The 23206-nt window shown below is 48.4% G+C and overlaps 2 protein-coding genes across 5 annotated transcripts in view; both read right to left on the bottom strand.

Annotated features, from left to right (window-relative positions):
* Positions 1 to 656: 656 nt before the first annotated feature.
* Positions 657 to 11007, bottom strand: LOC109438638 (leukocyte immunoglobulin-like receptor subfamily A member 5). Its single transcript, XM_074315987.2, is given in 5 exon segments — positions 657 to 1567; positions 7520 to 7822; positions 7967 to 8251; positions 8429 to 8464; positions 8622 to 11007. Coding segments are annotated over 5 exon segments (795 nt in total). The 5' UTR covers positions 8656 to 11007; the 3' UTR covers positions 657 to 1430.
* A 155-nt stretch (positions 11008 to 11162) lies between these two features.
* The window catches only part of LOC109439671 (leukocyte immunoglobulin-like receptor subfamily A member 5), a 31492-nt gene continuing 19448 nt past the window's right edge, over positions 11163 to 23206 (bottom strand). For 2 of the 4 annotated variants that reach the window (XM_088800018.1, XM_088800019.1), the window contains 10 exons: positions 18384 to 18592; positions 18191 to 18226; positions 17723 to 18007; positions 17276 to 17578; positions 16871 to 16969; positions 15459 to 15572; positions 14310 to 14352; positions 14161 to 14219; positions 13895 to 13947; positions 11163 to 11839 (listed from right to left, as the gene is read on the bottom strand). In XM_088800018.1, the coding sequence (XP_088656144.1) occupies positions 11693 to 11839; positions 13895 to 13947; positions 14161 to 14219; positions 14310 to 14352; positions 15459 to 15572; positions 16871 to 16969; positions 17276 to 17578; positions 17723 to 18007; positions 18191 to 18226; positions 18384 to 18417 (1173 nt within the window). In that variant the 5' untranslated portion in view covers positions 18418 to 18592 and the 3' untranslated portion in view covers positions 11163 to 11692. Of the gene's footprint in view, positions 11840 to 13226; positions 13340 to 13894; positions 13948 to 14160; positions 14220 to 14309; positions 14353 to 15458; positions 15573 to 16870; positions 16970 to 17275; positions 17579 to 17722; positions 18008 to 18190; positions 18227 to 18383; positions 18593 to 23206 lie in introns of all 4 variants that reach the window. The other 2 variants (XM_088800020.1, XM_074315983.2) reach the window with 2 other exon arrangements.

The raw sequence follows: 23206 nt of genomic DNA, 5'->3' as shown, positions 1-23206 counted from the left end.
TGTGGAATTTTAATTTGTGCATTTTCACTGACAAAAAATATTTGACTTTTTAACATAGAACAGCGAATTCTCTCTCATCTTTTTTGGTGCATGTAACTTTGTCATGGTCTGTGGCTCACATCCATAAGTCTCTTGTCAATGTCCTGTGAGTGATGCTTATGTACATGTTTTCTCTATGGCATGGACTCGAAGATGTCGCTGTGTGTCTCTCACTTTAACCAGAAAAGTGTAATCCACTCTCTACATTGATGAGCGTGTAGTCTGCCCTCCTACCAGTAATGCACTCGAGTTCTATGGGCTCACTGTTCCCTCTCACCACTGACATGAGGGTTTCTCATTTGTATCTCATCTGCATGTGCTGGGATTGTGGTTTTGTGTTTTCACTGAAAGAGCGCCACGAAACTGAAGTGGAAATGATCATTACCCATAAAATGCAAGGCGATTCAGGTGCACTTTGGGGTTCTCAGAGCAGAACTAATGGTGTCCGACATTGGCTCGCATTGTTTTGTGCAAGTCAGTTCTGGGCATCACTCCCCTAGTTTGCATCAGGACCACACATGGATGCCGTGAAGATGGCCATGAACCGAGCAAGTGGCACAGCCATGAACCGGTGTCTGTTTTTGCATCTACACATTGTGTTTATTTACAAACTACAGTTGACATTCAATATTATTTTATTAGTTTCAGGTGTATAGCATAGTGGTTAGACATTTATATAATTTACAAAAGGATCCTCCCAAATTTACAAAACGATCCCCACCAGGCACCCTATGTAGTCATCACAATATTGGTGACTGTATTCTCTGGACTGCACAAGGATCAGTGTTTTTAACTGGGTTTCTCAGAGGCAGTACAGACCAGGTGATCCCTTCAAACAACAATGTCTCGATTCCAAGTGGAGACATTTCTGAAGAAACTATACAGGTAGCATCTGAGGAAAATGACAGGCTTGGAGTTCAGAGAGAATGTTAGGACACCATTTTGGATCTCTCTCTCTCTCGGGCTAGCTCTTTGTTATGCCAACTTACAGATTTATTAAAATAGACTGCATGCTCCGAACCGAAGACTTGGAGAATCCATAAGTACATCAAAGTTTGGGTAATGAGAAATAAAGGGAAACATGCTCCATGAAAGTATAAGGAGGTGTGGACCCAAATCTGTCTTGTGGGGAAAATGCTGATGGCACAGAAATGGGGAAAATGAAGAGCCAGTCAGAGACCTCAGCAGTGGTCGGGAGAGAAAGTGGCAGAGTTTCATGGCAGAAGGGCCCAGACCTTGTCCCTACCCGTGAACAGTGGGTCGTCCACCCGCAGCAAGCTGCAGACAGGTCACACAGCACATGCCCCACATGCTCGTTCAGAATGTCCTGGGCACAAGGATTCATCTCCAAAGCTGCACCACTCTGAACAGTGTGTTGTCCCCTCCTGTGGTCACATCCTGGCTGCATCGTGGGTTCCTCTTAAGCTGTGATGAGCTTGAAACAGCAGAACCCCAAGGGCCACCAGGATCACGCCAGCCACGCCCATCCGGATGAGATTCCCCACTGTGTAGTCCTGGGCGTGGGAGGCTGGGAATTGTAGACACAGAGGTGAGCGCAGACCAAAATCACCCAGGTCCCCTGGATGTCCCCAGGGCACCTGCATTTCATCGACAGGACATGACCCTCAGAGCCCAGTCCCATGACTGAGGATTTCTCCCACTCAACCACTCTTGGGGTCTGACATGTTTTGTGATGGACTGATGGTGTCAGCTGCTCCTGAGAACCAAAAGAAAGTGGGGATGGATGAAGAGTTGATGCCACTCAAGCCTTTCCCCTGGGCTCTGAGTCCTTGTAACTTTCCATTTCTCATTACATAACTTACCAACCAGTCCCCTCACAACCTCTTTCTCTGCTATAGAAGGTCCTTTCTGTTCTCATGGATTCTTTCAGTCTTTTTGTGCCTTTTGAATTTAGACTTTGCTTCTGAGTCATGTTGGAACAGAGTTGGGCTATGCCCCAAAAGCTCAAGATTGGCAAGGAAAATGGTCTCAATACAAAAATAATTGAGTTCCTGGGGCCGGCCCGGTGGCTCAGGCGGTTAGAGCTCCGTGCTCCTAACTCTGAAGGCTGCCTGTTCGATTCCCACGTGGGCCAGTGGGCTCTCAACCACAAGGTTGCCGGTTCAATTCCTCGAGTCCTGCAAGGGATGGTGGACTCTGCCCCCTGCAACTAAGATTGAACACGGCACCTTGATCTGAGCTGCCTCCCGGATGGCTCAGTTGTTGGTTGGAGCGCGGGCTTTCAACCACAATGTTGCCAGTTCAATTCCTCGACTCCCACAAGAGATGGTGGGCAGCGCCCCCTGCAACTAAAATTGAACATGGCACCTTGAGCTGAGCTGCCACTGAGCTCCTGGATGGCTCAGTTGGTTGGAGCCTGTCCTCTCAACCACAAGGTTGCCGGTTCAACTCCCGCAAGGGATGGTGGGCTGTGCCCCCTGCAACTAGCAACGGCAACTGGACCTGGAGCTGAGCTGCGCCCTCCACAACTAAGACTGAAAGGACAACAACTTGAAGCTGAACAGAACCCTCCACAACTAAGATTGAAAGGACAACAACTTGACTTGGAGAAAAGTCCTGAAAGTGCACACTGTTCCCCAATAAAGTCCTGTTCCCCTTCCCCAATAAAAAATCTTAAAAAAATAATAATAATTGAGTTCCTGCCATCTCTCTGTTTATTCTGTGACATCAGACCACATAAACTAACTCTTCTGGATATGAGAGCTTATATTTATTCAATAGCTGAAGACCCAGGATCCATGGAGGAAGGGCATATATGTGTGTGTGTGTGTGTGTGTGTGTATGTGTGTATATATGAATTCAACCACACAGCATACGTTGTACTTATTACATGAAAAAATAACTAGGTTAGAAGAAGACAGAACAGAGCTGAATGGTGTCACAGTGAAGGTGGCCCTTGGAGCGGATTCCTGAAGAGCAGAAAAGGTCTTAGAGGAGCCATGTGAAGATCCAGAAAACACGCTAAAATATTAGAGAATTTTTCCTAATACAACCTGAATGTAACCAAAAAATGGACTGAAATTCATAGGTCAATAGTGTCTCCTATCTATCTATCTATCTATCTATCTATCTATCTATCTATCTATCTATCTATACATACATACATAGTTGACGTGCTTGCCTAAAAATAATTTGGGCTAAAATATAGATGTTTTCTTAAAGTGACATTCAAGTACATCTTACATTGTCATCATTGTTATATGACATTTGATGTTACATAAAATTGGCACACAATCTGAAAATAAACAAGCAAAATTTTAAATTCCTGTGGTTGACAGCATTATTATTAATATATCAGAGGAGATGAGTCGAAAACCCATGGAAAGTTGGAGAATCTGTGGTAAGTTAATAAATATAAAATTAATACAATTAAACTAGTATCATTGTTATATATACTTAATGAGTACTTAGATAATGTAAAGAATTTAAAGATCTTACTTATCAACCAATAACGTAATTGAATAAGTCTTAAGTTGTGAGTGTAGACTATTTTATGAATGAAACTTCAAAATGTATCTGAAGTCAAAAGTAAAACCTCTAAAGCATCTTTTATAAGAAAACTTCATAATAATGAGAAGTTATTCTCCGTAATAAACATATATAGTGAATCTAATCCCAATGAAAATAAAAATAAAATTACTTATTTTTGAATCTTGAATCCATACAACAAATCTATTTCTAAGTATACATTTACAAGTGTTGCTTAAAAGTTCTCAAAACAGAGCACCAATGGACAAGTATGCACAGAAATGCAGACATGAATTGCACACAGAGTGTGGGGACAGAGCCAGGAGTGCAGTTACCAGGCTTTCGCCCTCACGTGGAAAGGTGCTGGCTTGGGTAGTAAATGGCCATCAACTGTGATTGGATGGCCATCAGCTGTGGCTAGTTGGCCGTCAGCTGTAACAAATGAGCCATTGGCCAACATATAACTGCCGTGGCTACACTAGCAGAAAATGGGAGCTAGCAAGAAGATGGCTGAGCTAGCAAGAGCTGATTGCAGAGAGGCGGATGCCGCCAGCGAGAATATAACGGTATGACTCCCCTATCTATGGCTCCATAGGTGTTCCTGCTTGGCCTCACCATGTCCTGCGTTCTTATGTGGGGAGCGGGACAAGAGATCCTGCATGACACCCTGCATGACACAGAGTCTGGCAGGAAGCCCCTGGTTACTCAGTGATCTGAGCACCATCCTGCCTTGGTCTCAGGTGACCATTGAGGGCATGGAGGTCTCCAGGTGAGCACAGGAGGCAATGCAGTGTGGAGCCCACAGGTGGGGATGCTTCTCTCTATAGGAGAAGGACCCGTGTGGGCTCCACCATCATCCGCAGCAGATCCCACCTTGGCCTGAGCAGCCTCCTGTCCTGGTCTGAGAAGGCTCAGGGACCTCCACATGTGTGGGTAAGGGTTCATGTAATGGTCTCTGGAAATGTGAAATGGGAGCTGCTGAGGGAGTGTCCATTTGTCTTCTTGCCAACTCTCCCAGCCTCTCCTTCCCCATCAGCCTGGCATCTTCCTTGTCCTCCAATCAGGTGTGGGCACCAGATGCTACAATCGCAGCCCCCTCTTTCTCTTGCACTCAAGACATTCTCCAAACTTGTTAGGGCTTGGACACAGGGTCAACTGTACAGGGGTGTGTCATGCGGGGCAGCCTGCGGGGCCTCTGGTCCTGCTCCCCACATAAGAACACAGGACATGGTGAGGCCAAAAAGGAACACCCACGGAGACATAGATAGAGGAGTCATACCACTATATTCTCTCTGGCGGCTGGGTTGGAGACACATGCAGTAGTAGCCACAGGATCCGCAGTCTGCCATTCACTTCTCTGCCTGCCAACCAACCAACCAATCAACACAGCCCCACAGTTACATCAGTAGCCAATTGGCTAACCAGTTACAGCTGATGGCCAACCAATCACAGTTGATGGCCATTCACCACCCCAGCCAGCACCTCTCCACGCCAGGCCCAGGGCCTGGAAACTGCTCTCTGGGACTCTGTCCCCACAGGTGTTAGCTTTTAGTAGAAAATTTCACAGATTCTGTATGGGACCAGGAAGAGCTGAAGTGCTAAATGGGGATTTCCTAATATTTGCTGTCTCCATAATATTGTGGATTCTGCTTGAAAGCTGAGCATCCAGGCCTGATGGATAAAAATCTCAAGCACCTGTCCCCTGTGTCCCTCAGCTTCTTCATCCATACAAGGTCACAATTACTGGACTAGCTAGACAGGCTCAGAGTGGGTGGACTGGGAGCAGATCTAGGATACCCACTTTTCAGATGCCCCAGAAGGTCAGAAATAAAAGGGCGCCTACAGGGCACGCAGGCAGCGCCCCCTTATTCACACAGGGAGTGTCTTCTCAGAGTTCAGCCTCCCAGGACACAGATGTAGTCCCACCTCCGGGGGTCCCTCCATGGGATGTGCCCCTGCTCCGGGCTGCTGGTGAGTAGTGATGCAGGAGACAACAGAAGTCAGTGGGTTGGACTTTTGTCCTGTAACTTCAGTCTAATCTCACTTTCTTTTAACTTCACCCACAGCTTAACTGCATCCCTCTCCCATCCTCTATCCTGCCTGAGACTGCAGGAATGGGGTGTCTCAGGGGTGGGAAGTCCCAGCCCATTTTGCCCCTTCACCAGATGACTCTCATCTGTGTAACGCCCCCCATGCTCCAACTATTTCCATGATATTTCAGGGTTTCCTGGGGACACAGTCCAGTGAACACCTTGGAGCTCAGAAAGGACAGGGACAGGAGTTGCTTTCCTGGCACCTGTCCAAAATCATGACCTCAGGGACCACTGAGACCCCCTCTGCCAGGTGATCCCACTCATATATCATAAACCAAGTACGGGGAGGTGAGGGGCGGGAGCTGCCTTCTCCCCACTTCAGCCCGCTGCTCCTCCACCAGGCTAGGCCGCAACATCTCCCTCTGCCATGTCTGCCCCTCTTGTCATCTGCCAGCCTCAGAGCCCCTGGCATGCTGTGACTCCCCCGGCATCTCTGCCTCACTAGCAGCCCCTGAAACACAAGCCCGTCCTTGAGTATTTGAGGGACGTTAGATCCTCTGAGAGACTCAGAACTGCCCTGGGGTGGTATGTGTTCCCTCTGAGCAGAGGTCCCAATGACTCACCAGCTGTAGGGATGGGCCCTCTGTGTGGGGGCCTGGGGTTTGCAGAGGGTCCTGAGGATGAGCATATGAAGAGGTGAGGAGCTAGGGCTGCCCCTGGAGTCCCCACCTTAGTCACACTTGTCCTATATCTGCCCTGTTGTGACCCCAAGAACCCTAGGCATCCCACCTGGAAACTCTTTGATTCCAGATGAAGGGCAGCGGTGAACAGGGGTGAGAAGACCTCTGAGGAACAGACCCTCTGGCTGACTTTCTCTCAGAGCCCCCTTCAATGTCATCCCAGCTCAGATATCTCTAAGTCGTGACCTCAAATAAATTGTAGGGACTCAGAGGGGACAGGACAGTGAGCTTCTCCCCTGAGATCAGGAGCTCCCGGGGGTCACTGGGGTGTGACAACAGGTAGGGGAGATGCTTTGTGAGCTGTAGCACCTGTAGGTTCTGCCATGGGCTGAAGTCACAGGACTCATGGAGAATTCAGCCTGGTCCTGCTGAGCTTGGGACTGCCGCCCTTTTTATTTTACCTCCCCCCCACACTCCGGTACAAGCCGTTGTTTCTCAGTCTAGTTGTGTAGGACACAGCTCCCTGGCCCATGCTGGTATTATGAGCCTTGTGCTTCCCTCAGCTGAGGCAGTCGGTCGCCAGTTGTCTGTCGGCTGCTCACAACAGCTCATGGCAGCTCTTGCCAGCTGCTGGCCTCTCACGCTGGCTGCCGGCCACTCATGGCAGCACACAGTAGCTCACGGCAGCCCACAGCAGCCCACACCATCCTCTAGCTGCTCACAGCAGCCCAGCTCCAGGGAGAGCTGTTGTTCACATTCTTAGCTGTAGAGAGCACAGCGCACTGGCCCATGTGGGAATTGAACCAGTGACCTCGGCATTAGGAGCATGGCGCTCCAATCACCTGAGTCACGGGGCCAGCCCGAGCTTGGGACTCTGATCTAAGACACAGTGTGGGGGGGATCAGCTGTCCCCTCCTTGGAGAGAAGGAAACTGTCCTTTGGGCTGTGAGACTGACACAGCAGGGTCACATTCCATCCTGAGGCCACCATGGGGCCTGGCTGCACTGCGAGGTAGGGTCTGTCAGGGAGCTGGTCTAGAGAGAGGAAGGGTGAGTGCCACCTTGTTCTGAACTGAGAGTCACCAGGCCTCTATTTCAGTATCCTTGTCTCTCTGTTTCTGTTTTCTCTAGGTTTCCCCTTTTCCCTACCCATCGCTGTCTCTCTCTGTCTCTCCCTCCTTGGGGACCCCACACCCCTGGTCCCAGCCATCACTACCTGGGCTTCCCGGCAGGGGCTGTGCAGGTTCTGGAACCCCTACCAAACCTGTTGGCTCCTTACCTGCCACCAGGAGCTCCAGGGCATCACTGGGGTGTGACCACACCTGGAGGGTGTTCCTGTAAGAGCCATAACATCTGAACAACCACCTGTGGCTGGGGTTCACAGGGCCCACAGGGAACAGGGCCTGGGAACCCCCACTGGAGTGTCGCTGTGAGTCCAGTGTCCAGGGGGGCCCATGTTCTCCTTCCTTAGTCAGAATGAACCTGCCAAATTGCTCCTGTGAGGCACACAGGAGGGTCACGTTCCCTCCTGAGGTCACAACAGGGCTCAGCAGGGCTGACAGGCTGGGTTTGCTGTAGACTCCTAGAAGAAGAGGAGGCAGAGTGTTAAATGGGGCTCACACCCCCCTCATACCCCCTAGGGCTGGGCTGTGAGAGGAGACACCCTGAGAGCAGACCCCCTTCCTGAGGGCAGAGGCTGAGACTGGGGCCCTGAGTGTCCTCTCACCTGTCACCACCAGCTCCAGGGGGTCACTGCGCTCTGACCAGCTGGTGGAGCTGAGATAGTAACAGCGATATCTCCCTGCAGTGTGCTCTGTCATGTGTGTGATGGAGAACGTGGCCTTGTCCCCGGGCTCCAGTGGCTTCTGTCTGTCCCAGGGCTCTGTGCTTCCCTCTTTATCCACACGGAACACCTGGCCCTTCTGGGCCCCCTGACACCAGATGGTCACAGGGCTCCCCCAGGGGATCACAGAGCCTGGCTCAGCCCAGATGGTGGGTTTGGGGAGGGTCCCTGGATGGAATCAGAGGCTGGGTTACAAAACAGCCCCCACACTCAGTTCCCATCTGTTAACCCCAAACCTCCTAGAGCCCCCATCTGTCAACCCAGATCTGCTGTTCTCCATCTCAAAGGATGGGTCCTTGTCTCCAGTGAGGAGATGGGACCTGGGACACCTGGGGACAGACTCACCTGCCTGTACTCAGGTCCTCGGCCCCATGCTCAGTCCTGGAAGAGAGACCCTGTGAGAGATTTGCCCTGAGTCCTGAGCAGAGCCCTCCTCCCCGTGAGCCTCCTGAGCCCTGGGGCCTCCTGACTGACCAGGGCCTGGATGTGGGTGGGGTCCCTCCCAGACAGGGGCTTCCCTCCCCCTTGTCAATCTCACCAAGGCAGAGCAGGGCCATGAGGGTGGGGATCATGGCCTCTCCTTCCTCTGTTCTGGGCTGTGCAGATGGAGGAAAGCACAGAGCACTCAGGACAGACAGATGCACAGGGTGTGGTCACTTAGAGGCTGTCCCTCCCTCTCATGTGGTTGTCACGTAAGCAGCTCCACAGAAGAGGAACAACCCCTCCCCAGGAGGCTGGCTTCATTTCTAGGATGAAGCAGCAAATAGACCTGGTGACTTCCTGAGATGCCCCTTCCAGGTGAAATGACCCAGGGCACATCCTTTCCTGTCATAGCCTCTCCCATGGGGTCTCCTTCATCCTCAGCCTGTCTATCAGCACCTCCCTGTGGGGTCCTCACCATGGACCATGGTCACCCAGGCCCTGGAGAAGCTTCAGGAAGACACAGGTTCCTACTGCAGAGCTCAGATCAGCAGAGACACACGTTTACCATCTCACCGTGCAGTTCAGGGAGTGTTATTGTGACAATGAGCACAAAGGGGAAACACAGGGACACAGGGAAGAAAACACAACCCTTCTCCTGGCCCTAGAGAGTGAGTGGCTTTCTTCATATCACAGCCGTCTTTACTGACTTCCCTTTTTTCTTAGCAACAGCACCCACTCCACCTTCCTGGGAACAAGCCTCTGGATTATTGCTGCTGCTCAGTGCCACTCCCTCCTCGGGCACAACTGTCTTTCTGGTGCCATGACTTGTCCTAAAATTTATGGGACAGTAATTTGGCCTAGAGCTTTGATTTGTTGAGGAAAATTGGCCTTTATTTTAATATTTGTCTACTCCCTGTGTGAATTGAGCAGTAAAATTGTGAACAGATTTTATCCCAATTTTAAAAGTTATTTTGTATCTAAGTTTATGTGGGAACCCTAAGTATGATATTCTTCTCTTGAAATATAAGTTTTCAGATTTTCGTACTACCCTGTATAAATGTGTGGGAATGTGTTTGCTCCATCTTCTCAGAGAATACGTGAGGAATCATGAACAGAACACGGGTGAAATATGGATGGTTAATTGTCACCCCAATAAACTTTAATTTTAAAAAATCCATTCTGTTAATATAGAAATGACGAACGTGTTTTAGACAATAAGGAAATGGTGATCCTAGTCACCAAGTGGCAAAGAACTTGACTGAACTGTTTTCTAATGTTTCTAGAAGACAGAACTTGTGGGCTATAAAATTGCATTATTTAGCTGAAGGGATTCCTAAGCAAAATGTTGCCATGGGTCATCCTGAGTGCTTATAGCAACATTTGAGAAAAGTGGATGAATGGAGGAATGAACTGTTAAGCCAATGGACCCAGAACTTAAAGATCTGGGAACTTCTGCACTGTCTGTATTGCCACAAAGGAGAAAGCATGCTTAGGGGAGAACTGTCAGCTGGGAAAGAGATGATGGGATTGTCAGAGCAGAAACACCACCTGTTTGAACTGAAGGGGGTGGAGATGAGACAAAAGGAATGAAAAGTGTCAGACTACTCAGATTCTACAGGACTGGATGGTAGAGACATCTGTCTGCAAACGTGTGTTGTTCTTCTTCAAGAAAAGGGAAGAATGACCCAAAACGTGATTCAGAGATCATCAGGGCTGAATCCTTGGTTTCAAAGGTTGGGTCATGGCCTTGGTTTCAACAGAGCAGATGGCCTCCATGAAAGCCTTGGGAGTAGGACCCCTACAGAGAGATGAAGGGGCCGTGCCACCCAGCTGAATCACGGAGGTGATGCTGCCACCCTAGAGGGTCTGGAGGGCAGAACATTGAATGAAGATCATTGTGGAGACTCTAGTGGAAGTTGCCATGATGGCTATTGAACGTGCTTTCTATCCATCACCCCTGTCTTTCTGATTTCTCCCTCTGGGAATGGGGTATTTCTCCTATTCCTGCCCCAGCATTACATCTTGGAAGCACATAAGTTGTCTGGGTCACAGGCTCAAGGCTTCAGAGGAATTCTGCCTCAGAATGAGTCCTACCCTGAGTGTTACCCAAGTCTGATGCAGGCGACATGTAAATGAGAATTTGGATTTTAGACTTGATGCTTGATGCTAGAATGAATGGAGAATTGGGGGATTGTATAGATGGAACAAATGTATTTTGCATGGGAAAAGGACATCAATTTTGGGGGTGGGGGGCTCATGTGGTGGAACGTAGTGGCATGAATGTTTATGTCCCCCTCAAAATTTGTGGTGAAGCCCTAACCCCTAGTGTGCTATATTTGGAGATGGGGCCTCTGAGGAAACAATTAGGGTTAAATGAGATCATAAGGGTGGGGTCCTGATCAGATAGGTTGGTGTCTTATAAGAAGAGACCCCAGGGATTTCTCTCCTCTCACACACATGCCAAGGAAAGGCCATATGAGCAGAAGCTAGAAACAGCCGTCCATGACCCAAGGAAAGAGACCTCAGAGGACACAACCTTGCCAGTCCTTGATTTTGGACATTCAGCCTCCAGAACCGTTGGAAAATAGGTTTTTGTTGTTTAAGTCACACAGTCTGTGGTCCTTTGTGATGGCCACCCAAGCAGACTAACACAATCGATCGTCCTTGTTTTTATTCTTGCCATATAAATATGCACTTTTATCATTCTTATATCCTTTCATCCAGTGTCATGGAATGAATTTGCAGTGCTTTGTCTAACTTCTTTAGGTGTTCGCCTAGGCTGTTGAGTTTCACTTTTTGTCTCTTTCTAATCTTTTTGTTTAGGCCCTTAATTTTCCCATTTGACCTTGACATGTAACATTTGTGTCACCAGTAGGTAAAAATATGTGTTGATATAGAAGATTCACTTTATCTTTTCAGTAAAAAAAATGTTATATCTTCATTTGGGGTTTTCTTCTCTCAACCATTGGTTATGTAGAAGTGTATTGCTCTATTCCTAAAAATGTAGCGCTCATAATTATCTTAATCTGCAGAATTAGCTCACTCCTAACGTCTTGGGATATCCTGTTTGCTTTCACAAGGTCCCCAGGCTTGGGGTCACGAGCTGTGTCTCCATGGTGGCAGGTCCTGTGCCTTCCAGAGTCCCTGCAGGCCCCTCCCTGGAGTGGGGTGTGGGCCCTTCCCGGGCTAGTGGATGGCCAGAGCAGCGTACACGCTGGGCTCATCTGAGGTCTCCGCTGATGGAGAGGAAGGGGGTGCACTTGTCCCCCATCTGAGTGTCAAGCGGTTCAGCTGGGCGTAGGTCACATCCTGGGGGGCATCAGATGGAGTATCCTGGAGGGGTGAGACTGAGAGTCAGGTGCATGACTGGACTGGGGAGAAGCCGGGGCTCTGGGAGCAGAAAAGGTCCACCCGACTGTCCATCTGCCTGTCCTCTCCTACTTGTCTGGCATTTGTGTCAGCAATTCCTCTGACAGATCAGAAGGCACAGCGGCCACCCCCACCCCCGCCTGAGCCCTGAGAGGTTCAGCTGGGTGTACATTACTCCCTGGGGGTCTTTGTTGTCGGGCCTCTGCTAGGCGGAGACAGTGAGGGGTGAAACTCCTCTCTTTGCTTTCACTGATCCCTCTTTAGTTAAGTTTCTGCCCAGAAACCAGAGAGCTGACTTTAAAATATCCATCAGCTCATGTGACTCGCTTACTCAGATGCGTCTTCATTCTTGTTTACATTAGGTAGTCAATGACACAGCCTTGCAAAGATAGATCCCTAGTAAGTATTTGACTCACTGAATAAGTAAATGAACTAATAAGGGGAAACTAGGCTTTGATTCATCACTTCACCCAACAGACACATACAAGTATGTCCACATACACGTATATAGTATATGTATATTGTATACATAGGAGATATATAGATATATAATATATATGCTGTATAGATACATATATATTATTTACATATATGCTGTATGTTGTGTACATCTATTTATCTATAGAGAGAGACATAGCAAAAGATGGAGAGACAGGGCACTTGCCAGGGGTCAAAGAAGACAGATAAGGGCCCTGTGCCCAAGGAATTCATAGTCTCTGGGTTGGGAACAGTTCATAAACAAGGAAACAGATCATTTGGGATGGTGGTAAGTGTTCGGGAGAAAATGAAATAGCGATACCATAAAGAGTGACTGAAGGAAGTACTTTAGTTACGATAATGTCCCTCCACTCAGAAGAATGGACACGCTTGGCCAGGCGAGTGTTTGTTGGTGGGGCCGACCTGTGACGGGCAGGGTATTTAGCAGCATCCCTGGCCACTGGGTGCCATTGGCCCCCTCTCCCTGCTGTGACAAACAAAATGTCTCTTGACATCAGTGTGGGGACAAGGGAAAGGAAAGAATTGAGAAAGACTTCTGGATCTTTTGGAGTTAGTGAACATTGTGGGAGAAACAACTCTTTGGGGGGATTTAAGAGTTGCACGTGAGATGTTACAGTGCCTGCTGGATGGACAATAGAGACGGCTCACAGGTAGCTGGACGTACGAGGCTGGTGCTCAGGCAACAGGTCAGGGCTGCAAATAATTGTGGATTCATGAGCATAGAGAGGGCCTTGCTACACCTGGGGGTAATTATATTTGACAACAGAAAATACGGTGTATTCTCACGGTGAGGTTAGCTGGGTGGACTTCCTGTGCGGTAGGAGCCAAATGCTAATTGCTGCACCCAAGGTACCTTATTGTGCGGCTCCACTGCGTCTAAATCCATGGGACCAGAGGCAGGAGCATAAACAGAGGAAAAGGAAGGCAGGGGATCCACGTGTCTTGATGGGTTAGTCCATAGGGGGCCTTTGTGTGAAAAGAGAAGGCACACCACTCAGACCCCATGAGTCTTAAAGGTCTCAAACCCTATGAGTCTTACTGTGCAGGGCACAAGCTACACAACTCTCCATGGCAGCACTATCAGTACAAGTACAACAATTAAAAGGACCCAAGTAGATAATAACTAATTAAATCCATGTGGTGCATTTGGGGAGTTTTGGGGGAAGGGGTTTCCTATGCCATGAAGCAATATTCAGTGAAACTAATTCCCCAGCATAAGATTTCAATAAACTTGATGAAAGTGATACACACACACACACACACACACACACACACACACACACACACACACACACATATATATATATATCCAAGTAGGGGAACCAAGAAGGAGGGGCCCATGTGGTATCAGTAAAACTGCTGAGAAGTGGTCTCCTAGCAGCCTGAATGTATCCTCTTTCAGGAGGAAAGGCAAGGTCAGAGGCTGCTGAATGTTGAGTGACAGGAGGAGAGAGAAGCGTCCTATGGATGTAGCTTATTAACAAGCCTGTGCAGGGTCCCCGGACAGGGCAGGATTCTTACCCAACTGTCCATCTCTTTGTCCTCCTCAGGCTGGGGATCTCTTATGGGAGCATCTGGAGAACAAGAAGATTCTATCTCGTGCCAAGATTGCTGCAATCCTGCTATCCCACACAGCCCTCCCCATCTTAGGTGGGGAGACTGAGGCCCATCAAGGTGCAGGAATGTGCCTAGCATCACACAGCTGTGGAAATTTTCATCTTTCCTCAGCCCTAAGCCCAGAACCCCTCCCAACCACTCATTGCCCCTGTCTCCCAGCAGGCCCTCACCTCCTTCCCTATTACACTGCTTCTCCTCCTGGACACAAGCCGTGGAGCTGGACCTGGAACTGAGGGGAGGAACACAAGGGCATTAGGCAGTGGTGATAGAGCCACAGGTGGGGGAGGGAGGCCGGGGGGTGTCTCTGGGGAGAAGTTACCTTTTCTGCAGTGCTCTGGCCTGAGCTTCAGGGTGTGAAACACCTGCACAAAGTTAGAGACAAGCTTCTAAAATGCCCCAGAACATAGCCTTCAGGGCTGTGTTAAGATCTCAGAGACTCTGATCCCCACCCCGGTCCATTTGGAATTCAATGTAAACAAGACTAAACGGTAACACACAAAATTTGCATGGATGATTTCAATAAATTTTTATGAAACTGAAAGAAAAATTTAAAAAGTCTAAGTCTGTCCTTATTAAACCTCTTTATTCTAATAGAGGATGGTACTTAAAAGCCAAGATCGGTGATGGGTGTGCTTATTTCTACCGGGCTGTCACTGTGTGTAGTGGATGTAGCTGGGACACACAGTACAAACACTTACACTTGTAACCATTTCTATGTCAATTGATATATACACATTTATTTTTATTTATTTATTTATTTTATTAAATTTATTGGGGTGACAATTGTTAGTAAAATTACATAGATTTCAGGTGTACAATTCTGCATTACATCATCTATAAATCCTATTGTGAGGGTAAGGGGGGTGGAGGGTGGGGGGTGGGAGATGAAGATAAGGGGGATCAAATATATGGTGATGGAAGGAGAACACATTTATTTTTTTAATGAGGTTCTACTGACATTTCTAATTCCAATAGAACACCTCACTTCTTTCTTGCCAACTGCCTTTGCACATTTATAAATCCTTCACAGACATTTATCCCCAAGATATTTACATATTTTCTCAAAGCAACCAAACTCCCAACCACTTCCACATCTTCCCCCCCCCTCCCCACCCTGCCCACTCCCCACTGCCCTTGACAATGACACCTTCACGTGGCACCCCTCCCCATCACCAGCGTGGCCCTTCAGGTGCTTGGTACACCCCTGCTACCTCCATGTGGGACCCTGTCCCTCGATGCTACACTTCCATGGGAATCCCACATCTCCACCCCAAGATTTGAGGTGCAAGTTGGGATGGAAAGAGTTTCCTAGAAATTTTGATTGTTTAGTTAGGAGAATTTTCAAAAGTGAACATTTTTTTCTATCTTTTTGGTGCCATATTTTGGCTGGTGCCCTAGGAGGCCACTTCATGTGTCTTTAGAAGAAGGTCTCACCTGTCAGTTAGACCAGGTCTCCCCATCTACTCACCTGACTTGCTGCATTTGTGCTGGTGCTTGAGGAGGAAGAGGAAGAGGAGGAGGAAGAGCAGCAGGATGAAGGTCAGCGAGACCCCGATCAGAACTTTCTGGTACATTTGAAGACCTTGGACAAGTGATGTCATGAGTGAACCAATGATGCCATTTAACTGAGCACCTACTATGTTCCAGGCACGTTCTGGGGTCAGTGAATTCATCATTTCTAAACCTCACAACAATCAAGCAACATGGGCATGCCAACCCCACCTCCAAACATTTCACAGGTGAGGAAACTGAGGCTCAGAGATAAATCTGATGACCTAGGTCACCCAGCCTGGAAGTGGCAGAGCTGGGATTTGAACCCAGGACTGTGCTCTCCTCATGCTGCTCCAACAGGCAGACATCAGCTTCATGCTCTGGTGGCTCTTTCTCTGACTGTAATGGCCTGTTTCCTGGTCCCTGTGTGCTCCAGTTCTCTCCTGTAGCTAGAGCTGAATGCACTTCTGCACTGTCACTCCCACTCAGCAACCCATCAGAGACTTTGGGAGGCCTAAATAGGACCACTCAGAGCCATGGCCTGTGTGGGAAGGACTCTGTGCCATTCCCAAACCTCACGTCTCGCCAGGATCTATCCTCAGTCCTGCTGACCTCACACTCCCTATGGGACCTGCCTGGACTTTTCCATGTGCATATCTGGGAGGGGACACAAGGATGGATCTGCCATTTCTCGAGCACTAGGTGGGCCCAGCCTATGCTGAGGGCTTCCGCTTCTGGGGTCTCACCTAAATCTTTTAGCAAACCTGTGAGGGAGGTGGTAGGACACACGTTCCACGGACAATGAAACTGGGACTCAGAGAGAGAATGTGGCCTGTCCATGGTCCCAGGGCTGGAAATCAGCAGAGCTGCGATTTAATATCCTGTACAGCCTGGTCTGCAAGCCCTTGTTTATTTTTGTTTGATTTTGATGTTTCTCCTTCGATAAGAACAGGCTGAGCACCAGAGGGCTGACAGGAAAGTGCTCGGGACATCACCTGTGTCATTGTTCTGATCTTCCCTGTCACCTCAAACACCCAACGTTGCCCGTTCTTCACTTCTGCACACCTGAGGTGGCGTCCTGCATGGACAGGACTGAGATGTCCTTTGAGATATACTGCACTACACAGGGAGAAATGAGACCCAGATAAGAAGGGACCTGTACAACATCACCACCTCTGGGAGCAGTGAGACCCACTCTGCCCGTGGATCCCGCCCCATAGATCTCCCTCTGCCGTGACCGCCCCACCCATCGTCTGTCAGCCTCAAAGCCCCTGGACTCTTCTGGTGCCGCCTGCCCTGGGTCTCTCCCCAACTCGCAGCCGCCCAGGAGACAACCCGGTCCTTGAATATCTGAGGGACATCATATCCTCTGAGAGACTCAGAACTAACCTGGGGTGGTCTGTGCTCCCTCTGAGTAAAGAGGACCCAGGGACTCGCCAGCTATGGAGGTGGGTCCAGTGAATGAAGGATTGGGGTCCCCTGAGGGTCCTGGGCAAAGGACAAGAGAAGGATGAGAGCCTGGTGCTCCCCACAGAGACGCTGTATTTGTTCCCACTCTTCTGCCCTGTGGCCTCCACAAGGCCCTCACTCTAAGACCTGGAGAATTCTGGTGACAGGTGTGTGGAAGGGGCAGGAGTGGGAGGGCCTCGTTGTTCTCCATCCCTCTCAGGGGCAGATTCCTATTGGGGTGACCCTCCCTTAGAGCCCCCTCACTCCCTTCCTAGATGGGGGCTGTCCTGGGTAGGGTCAGAGCTGACCACACAAACATGAAGAAAACAGGTTTGGGCTCCTCACCTGAGACCAGGAGCTCCAGAGTGTCACTAGGGTGTGACCACACCTGGAGGGTGTTCCTGTAAGAGCCATAACATCTGAACAACCACCTGTGGCTGGGGGTCACGGGGCCCACAGGGAACAGGGCCTGGAAATCCCCACTGGAGTGTCGCTGTGAGTCCAGTGTCCAGGGGGGCCCATGTTCTCCTTCCTTAGTCAGAATGAACCTGCCAAATCCCTCCTGTGAGCCACACAGGAGGGTCACGTTCCCCCCTGAGGTCACAACAGGGCTCAGAAAGGCTGAGATGTAGGGTTTGCTGTAGAATCCTAGAAGAAGACGAGGCAGCATATTAAATGGGGCTCTCACCTCCCTCATACCCCCTAGGGCTGGGCTGTGAGGGGAGGCACCCTGAGAGCAGACCCCCTTCCTGAGGGCAGAGGCTGAGGCTGGGACCCTGAGTGTCCTCTCACCTGTCACCACCAGCTCCAGGGGGTCACTGCGCTCTGACCAGCTGGTGGAGCTGAGGTAGTAACAGCGATATGTCCCTGCAGTGTGCTCTGTCGTGTATGTGATGGAGAACGTGGCTTTGTCCCCCGGCTCCAGTGGGTTCTGTCTGTCCCAGGGCACTGTGCTTCCCTCTTTGTCCACATGAAACTCCTGGGCCTTCAGGGTCCCCTGACACCAGATGGTCACAGGGCACCCCCAGGGGATCACAGAGCCTGGCTCAGCCCAGATGGTGGGCTTGGGGAGGGTCCCTGGAAGGAATGAGAAGCTGGTTAGAGACACTCCCCACTCCCACTTCCCAGCTCTCCACCCCAAACCTCCCAGACACTCCCCATCTGTCAACCCAGATCTGTTCTCCATCTCCAGCTGCCCATGGGATGGCCCCTTGTCCCCAGTGAAGAGATGGGAACGGGAACACCTGGGGACAGACTTACCTGCCTGTACTCGGGTCCTCGGCCCCACACTCAATCCTGCAAGAGAGACCCTGTGAGAGATTTGCCCTGAGTCCTGAGCAGAGCCCTCCTCCCCGTGAGCCTCCTGAGCCCTGGGGCCTCCTGACTGACCAGGGCCTGGATGTGGGTGGGGTCCCTCCCAGACCAGGGCTTCCCTCCCCCTTGTCAATCTCACCAAGGCAGAGCAGGGCTGTGAGGGTGGGGATCATAGTGTCTCCTTCCTCTGTTCTGGGCTGTGCAGATGGAGGAAAGCACAGAGCCCTCAGGACAGACAGACACACAGGGTGTGGTCACTCAGATGCTGTCCCTCCCTCTCATGGGGTTGTCATGTCAGCAGCTCCACAGAAAGAGGAACAAACCCTTCTCAGGAGCCTTTTATCATTTCTAGGATGGAATAGCAAATAGACCTAGTGAATTCCTGAGACACCTCTCCCAGGTGAGGTGACCCAGGGCATGTCCCTTTCCTGTTATAGCCTCTCCCATGGGATCTTCTTCATCCTCAGCTTGTCCACCAGCACCTCCCTGTGGGGTCTTCACCATGGACCATGGTCACCCAGGCCGTTCCTGCTGCGGAGCTCAGATCAGCAGAGACACACATTTAACATCTCACTGTGCAGTTCAGGGAGCATCACTGTGACAATGAGCACAAAGGGAAACACAGGGAGATAATGGAAGGAAATGTGACCTTTCTTCTGGCCCAGAGTGTGGTTTTCTTTCTATCGCAGCCCCCGTCATGGACTTCTCCCTTCTCTCAGTGACGGCATGTACCCTGCCTTCCTGGAAAAACCCCTGAGTCATTCCTGCTCCTCAGTGCCTCTTGTTCCTTGGCAGAGCTGTGCCCTCATCCTGTGGTCCCACAGGTAAGCTTTAGGGGACTTTTATTTGGGCTAGAGTTTTTTTCTTTTTAATTTTATTAACTTTATTGGGGTGATAATTGTTAGTAAAATTACATAGATTTCAGGTGTACAATTCCGTATTACATCATCTATAAATCCCATTGTGTGTTCATCACCCAGAGTTAGTTCTCCTTCCATCACCATATATTTGATCCTCCTTACTCTCATCTCCCACCCCCCACCTCCACCCCCCTTAACCTCTGGTAACCACTAAACTATTGTCTGTGTGCATGAGTTTCTGTTTCTCATTTGTTTGTTTTGTTCTTTTGTTGTTTTTGGTTTATATACCACATATCAGTGAAATCACATGGTTCTGTGTTTTTTCTGTCTGACTTGTTTCGCTCAGCATTACACTCTCAAGATGCATGCATGTTGTCACAAAACAAAAGAACAAGACAAACAAATGAGAAACAGAAACTCATACACACAGACAATAGTTTAGTGGTTACCAGAGGTTAAGGGGGGTGGAGGTGGGGGGTGGGAGATGAGAGTAAGGAGGATCAAATATATGGTGATGGAAGGAGAACTGACGCTGGGTGGTGAACACACAATGGGATTTATGGATGATGTAATACAGAATTATACACATGAACACATGAAATCTATGTAATTTTACTAACAATTGTCACCCCAATAAATTTAAAAAAAAGATGGATATTTGTTGTGTTCACTCCAGAGCCCTTGTCTGCTTCAAATACCAATAAACGCTGCTCAGTATTTCTGAAATATGTAGAAACAGTAATTTGCAGAAAAAGAGAAGTGAAATTTCCCCATATAGACAGGAAATCACAAGAAAGAATAGAGAACAAAGCTGAGTAGCTGCCTGTACCCGGGACCATCAAAGGGCCATAGAATGGAGGTTTCCAGCTGTGTGGACACAGAGAGGGAACTCAGATCCTCACAGGAAAGGAGGATCAGGGCTCAAGTGCAGGTTGGAAGCTGTGGTATCCCCTACCTAGTGTTTGTGGGTGGGCACAGGAATATCTCTGCTCACTCATCCAGGCCCATGGTCAGCACTGAGTCACCTTCCTGTGAGTGTGTGTGGAACAGATTCATTGCGACTTCTGCTGACACGTGAGCATGAGGCCAGCAGTGACACATCCCTGTCTAGCCCTGAGCAGGCGCTAAGTCTGAGAGAGTGGACACCACGGAGCAGGAGAAGCTGCAATTTTCCCTCCTGTGCAGCCTGACTCCCAGGGCAGCCCTGGAAGAAACGTTTCTTGGAAGATCATCTGTGTGGGAGGAGTGCCTTCCAACCAGAATGGACAAGAGAGAGTAATCCTAATAATGACAAACAGGGCTGTGGACAACAAGCTGCTGATAATGGGGATTATCATGTGCAACGAAATATAATCAATAGGAAGATATGAGAGTTACTTAGAATTAATCATGTTTAAATATCTGGAAAAATACATGAGGGTACTGAATTTTTGAGACAATACTATGGATTAAATTACAGAAAAGTAGGCAGTTATTGAAATGATTTAGAAATATTAGAGGTGAAAAATCCAATAGAATGAACACAGTAAAAAGGCATTCCAAAAAATAAAATAAAAATAAAAATAAAAATGCATTCCAAGAGATTCCAATATGGCAGAGTAGATAAACACTGTGCCTGCATCTTTCTGTGAACACATTAAAATTACAACTAAAGTATAAAACAATAAATCTGGAGAACTATCTGAAGTCTAGCTGAACAGAAGTCCTACAATAAAAAATATAAATAAGAAGCCACATAAAAATGGTGTTGTGGGGTGAGCCTCTTCAAATTTACAACAAATTGAACAACTACAACTCCACAAAGGACTCCCTCACAGCAGACAGGCAAGACTAAGAGGCACATTACTGAAATCACCTAAAGGTGGGCAAATTGCACGAGTGGGGCAGTAGGGAAGGGAAAAGTGCAGAGATGGGGACACGCAGGCAAAGGACGCAGACCTAGCTTGGTGCTCTGAGCTCGCTGCATCCCGGAACTACCGCAGCTGTGGGAGATGGAAGAACTCGGACTGCTAGGGCTCCACTTATGGTGCACAGGTCTGAAGGGACAGCATATAACACGGCTGAACCCAACACTCATGGCAGAGACCTCGGAGTAAAACTGAGGGAAGAATGCTGAAAATGGTGGTTTAAGCCCTCACTGCAGAGCAGAGAATGGAAGCCTTAGGCACTGAGACTAGGCGCACCCTCCCTACCCTCCCAGAGCTCGCCCCTCCCCCACCTGCCCAGTGCTAGAAGCAGAACAGTAGCAATGTCAGTTCAAAAGAACAGAATATTTAACAGAAACTCATAGACACAGACAATAGTTTAGTGGTTACCAGAGGGTAAGGGGGGTGGGGGGTGAGAGAAGAGGGTAAGGGGGATCAAATATATGGTGATGGAAGGAGAACTGACTCTGGGTGGTGAACACACAATGGGATTTATAGATGATGTAATACAGAATTGTACACCTGAAATCTATGTAATTTTACTAACAATTGTCACCCCAATAAATTTAAAAAATAAATTTAAAAAAAAGAACAGAACATTTGCATTTCAGAGAACTGTGGTCTGCAGTCAAGGACTCACAGCCCAACTAGTTCCAGCAAAGGGGAGGGAGCTGTGGAACCAGGACCGGCTGTGGTGGTGGTCGCCGCCATTGCTCTGGGCCACCTCTCACAACTCACCCCACCTCTGTCCCCACCTATCTGGGCGGATCCCTGCAGGAATAGAGAGAGCTGCTGAAACACATTGTCTCTGAATCTGGTGCAGGAAGAGCTTTGGAACTTCAGAATCTCTCCACATCACACCCAGGAGGAGGTGCCCTATGACCCAAGCGAACTGTTCACGGAGGAGAAGCCCTCCTTCCAGGAAATCCCCCCTTTGTGTGAGAAGCAGGAATAGTGCAGAGAAAATATAACACGACAGCATGAGAGAGAATAAAAGGCTGCAGTCAGAGAGAAAATAAAACATTCTACCAACGCATACTGGAAAACAAAAGAAAGACCTCTTCCGAAAATACCTTGACATAATAAAGGCCATATATGACAAACCCTCAGCTAATCTCATAATTAACGGTGAAAAACTGAAGCCCTTTGCTCTATGTTCAGGAACGTGACATGGTTGTCCCCTATCACGTCTGGTTTTCAGCATAATGTTGGAAGTCCTTGCCAGAGCAATCAGGCAAGAGAAAGAAATAAAAGGCATCCAAATTGGGAATGAAGAAGTTAAATTATCACTCTTTGAAGATGACATGATGCTGTATATAGAAAACCCTGAGAATACTGATGATAAGAATGTTTAAGGAGCTTAGAGAGGACATCAAGAAGGATGTAGAAATCATAACGAACAACCAGTTAGAACTAAAGAACACAGTTACCAAAATAAAGAACTCACTTGAAGGAATTAACAGCAGGTTAGATGAAGCAGAGGATCGAATCAGCGACTTAGAAGACAAGTTAGCAGAGATCACCCAAACAGAACAACAGAAAGAAAAAAGAATAAAAAGCAATGAAGATGCGTTAAGAGACCTCTGGGATAACATCAAGCGCAACAACATGCGCATCATAGGTATACCAGAAGGTGAAGAGAAGAAACAAGGGATTGAGAACATATTTGAAGTAATAATGTCTGAAAATTTCCCTAACCTGATGAAGGAAACCAACATACAAGCCCAGGAAGTGCAGAGAGTTCCAACCAGGATAAATCCAAACAGGTCCACTCCAAGACACATTATAGTTAAAATGGCAAAGATTAAAGACAAAGAGAGAATCCTAAAAGCAGCAAGAGAAAGACAGAGGGTTACATACAAGGGAACTCCCATAAGACTATCAAATGACTTTTCTGCAGAAACATTGAAGGCCAGGAGGGAGTGGCATGAGATACTCAAAGTGATGGAAAACAAAGGCCTACAACCTAGGTTGCTTTATCCAGCAAGGCTATCATTTAAAATTGATGGAGAGATAAAGGGCTTCCCAGAAAAGAATAAGCTAAAGGAATTCATTACCACCAGGCCAGCATTGCAAGAAATACTAAAAGGACTTCTGTAAATAGAAGAAAGATGAAAACAATCTAACCACAAATTTAAAAATGGCAATAACTATGTACTTATCAATAATCACTTTAA

The sequence above is a fragment of the Rhinolophus sinicus genome, chromosome 8, assembly GCF_057876585.1.
Source record: "Rhinolophus sinicus isolate RSI-liver-muscle chromosome 8, RSI-T2T, whole genome shotgun sequence".
Lineage (NCBI taxonomy): Eukaryota > Metazoa > Chordata > Mammalia > Chiroptera > Rhinolophidae > Rhinolophus > Rhinolophus sinicus.
The sequence above is the reverse complement of the archived record's forward strand: the minus strand, read 5'-3'. Positions and strand labels throughout refer to the sequence as shown.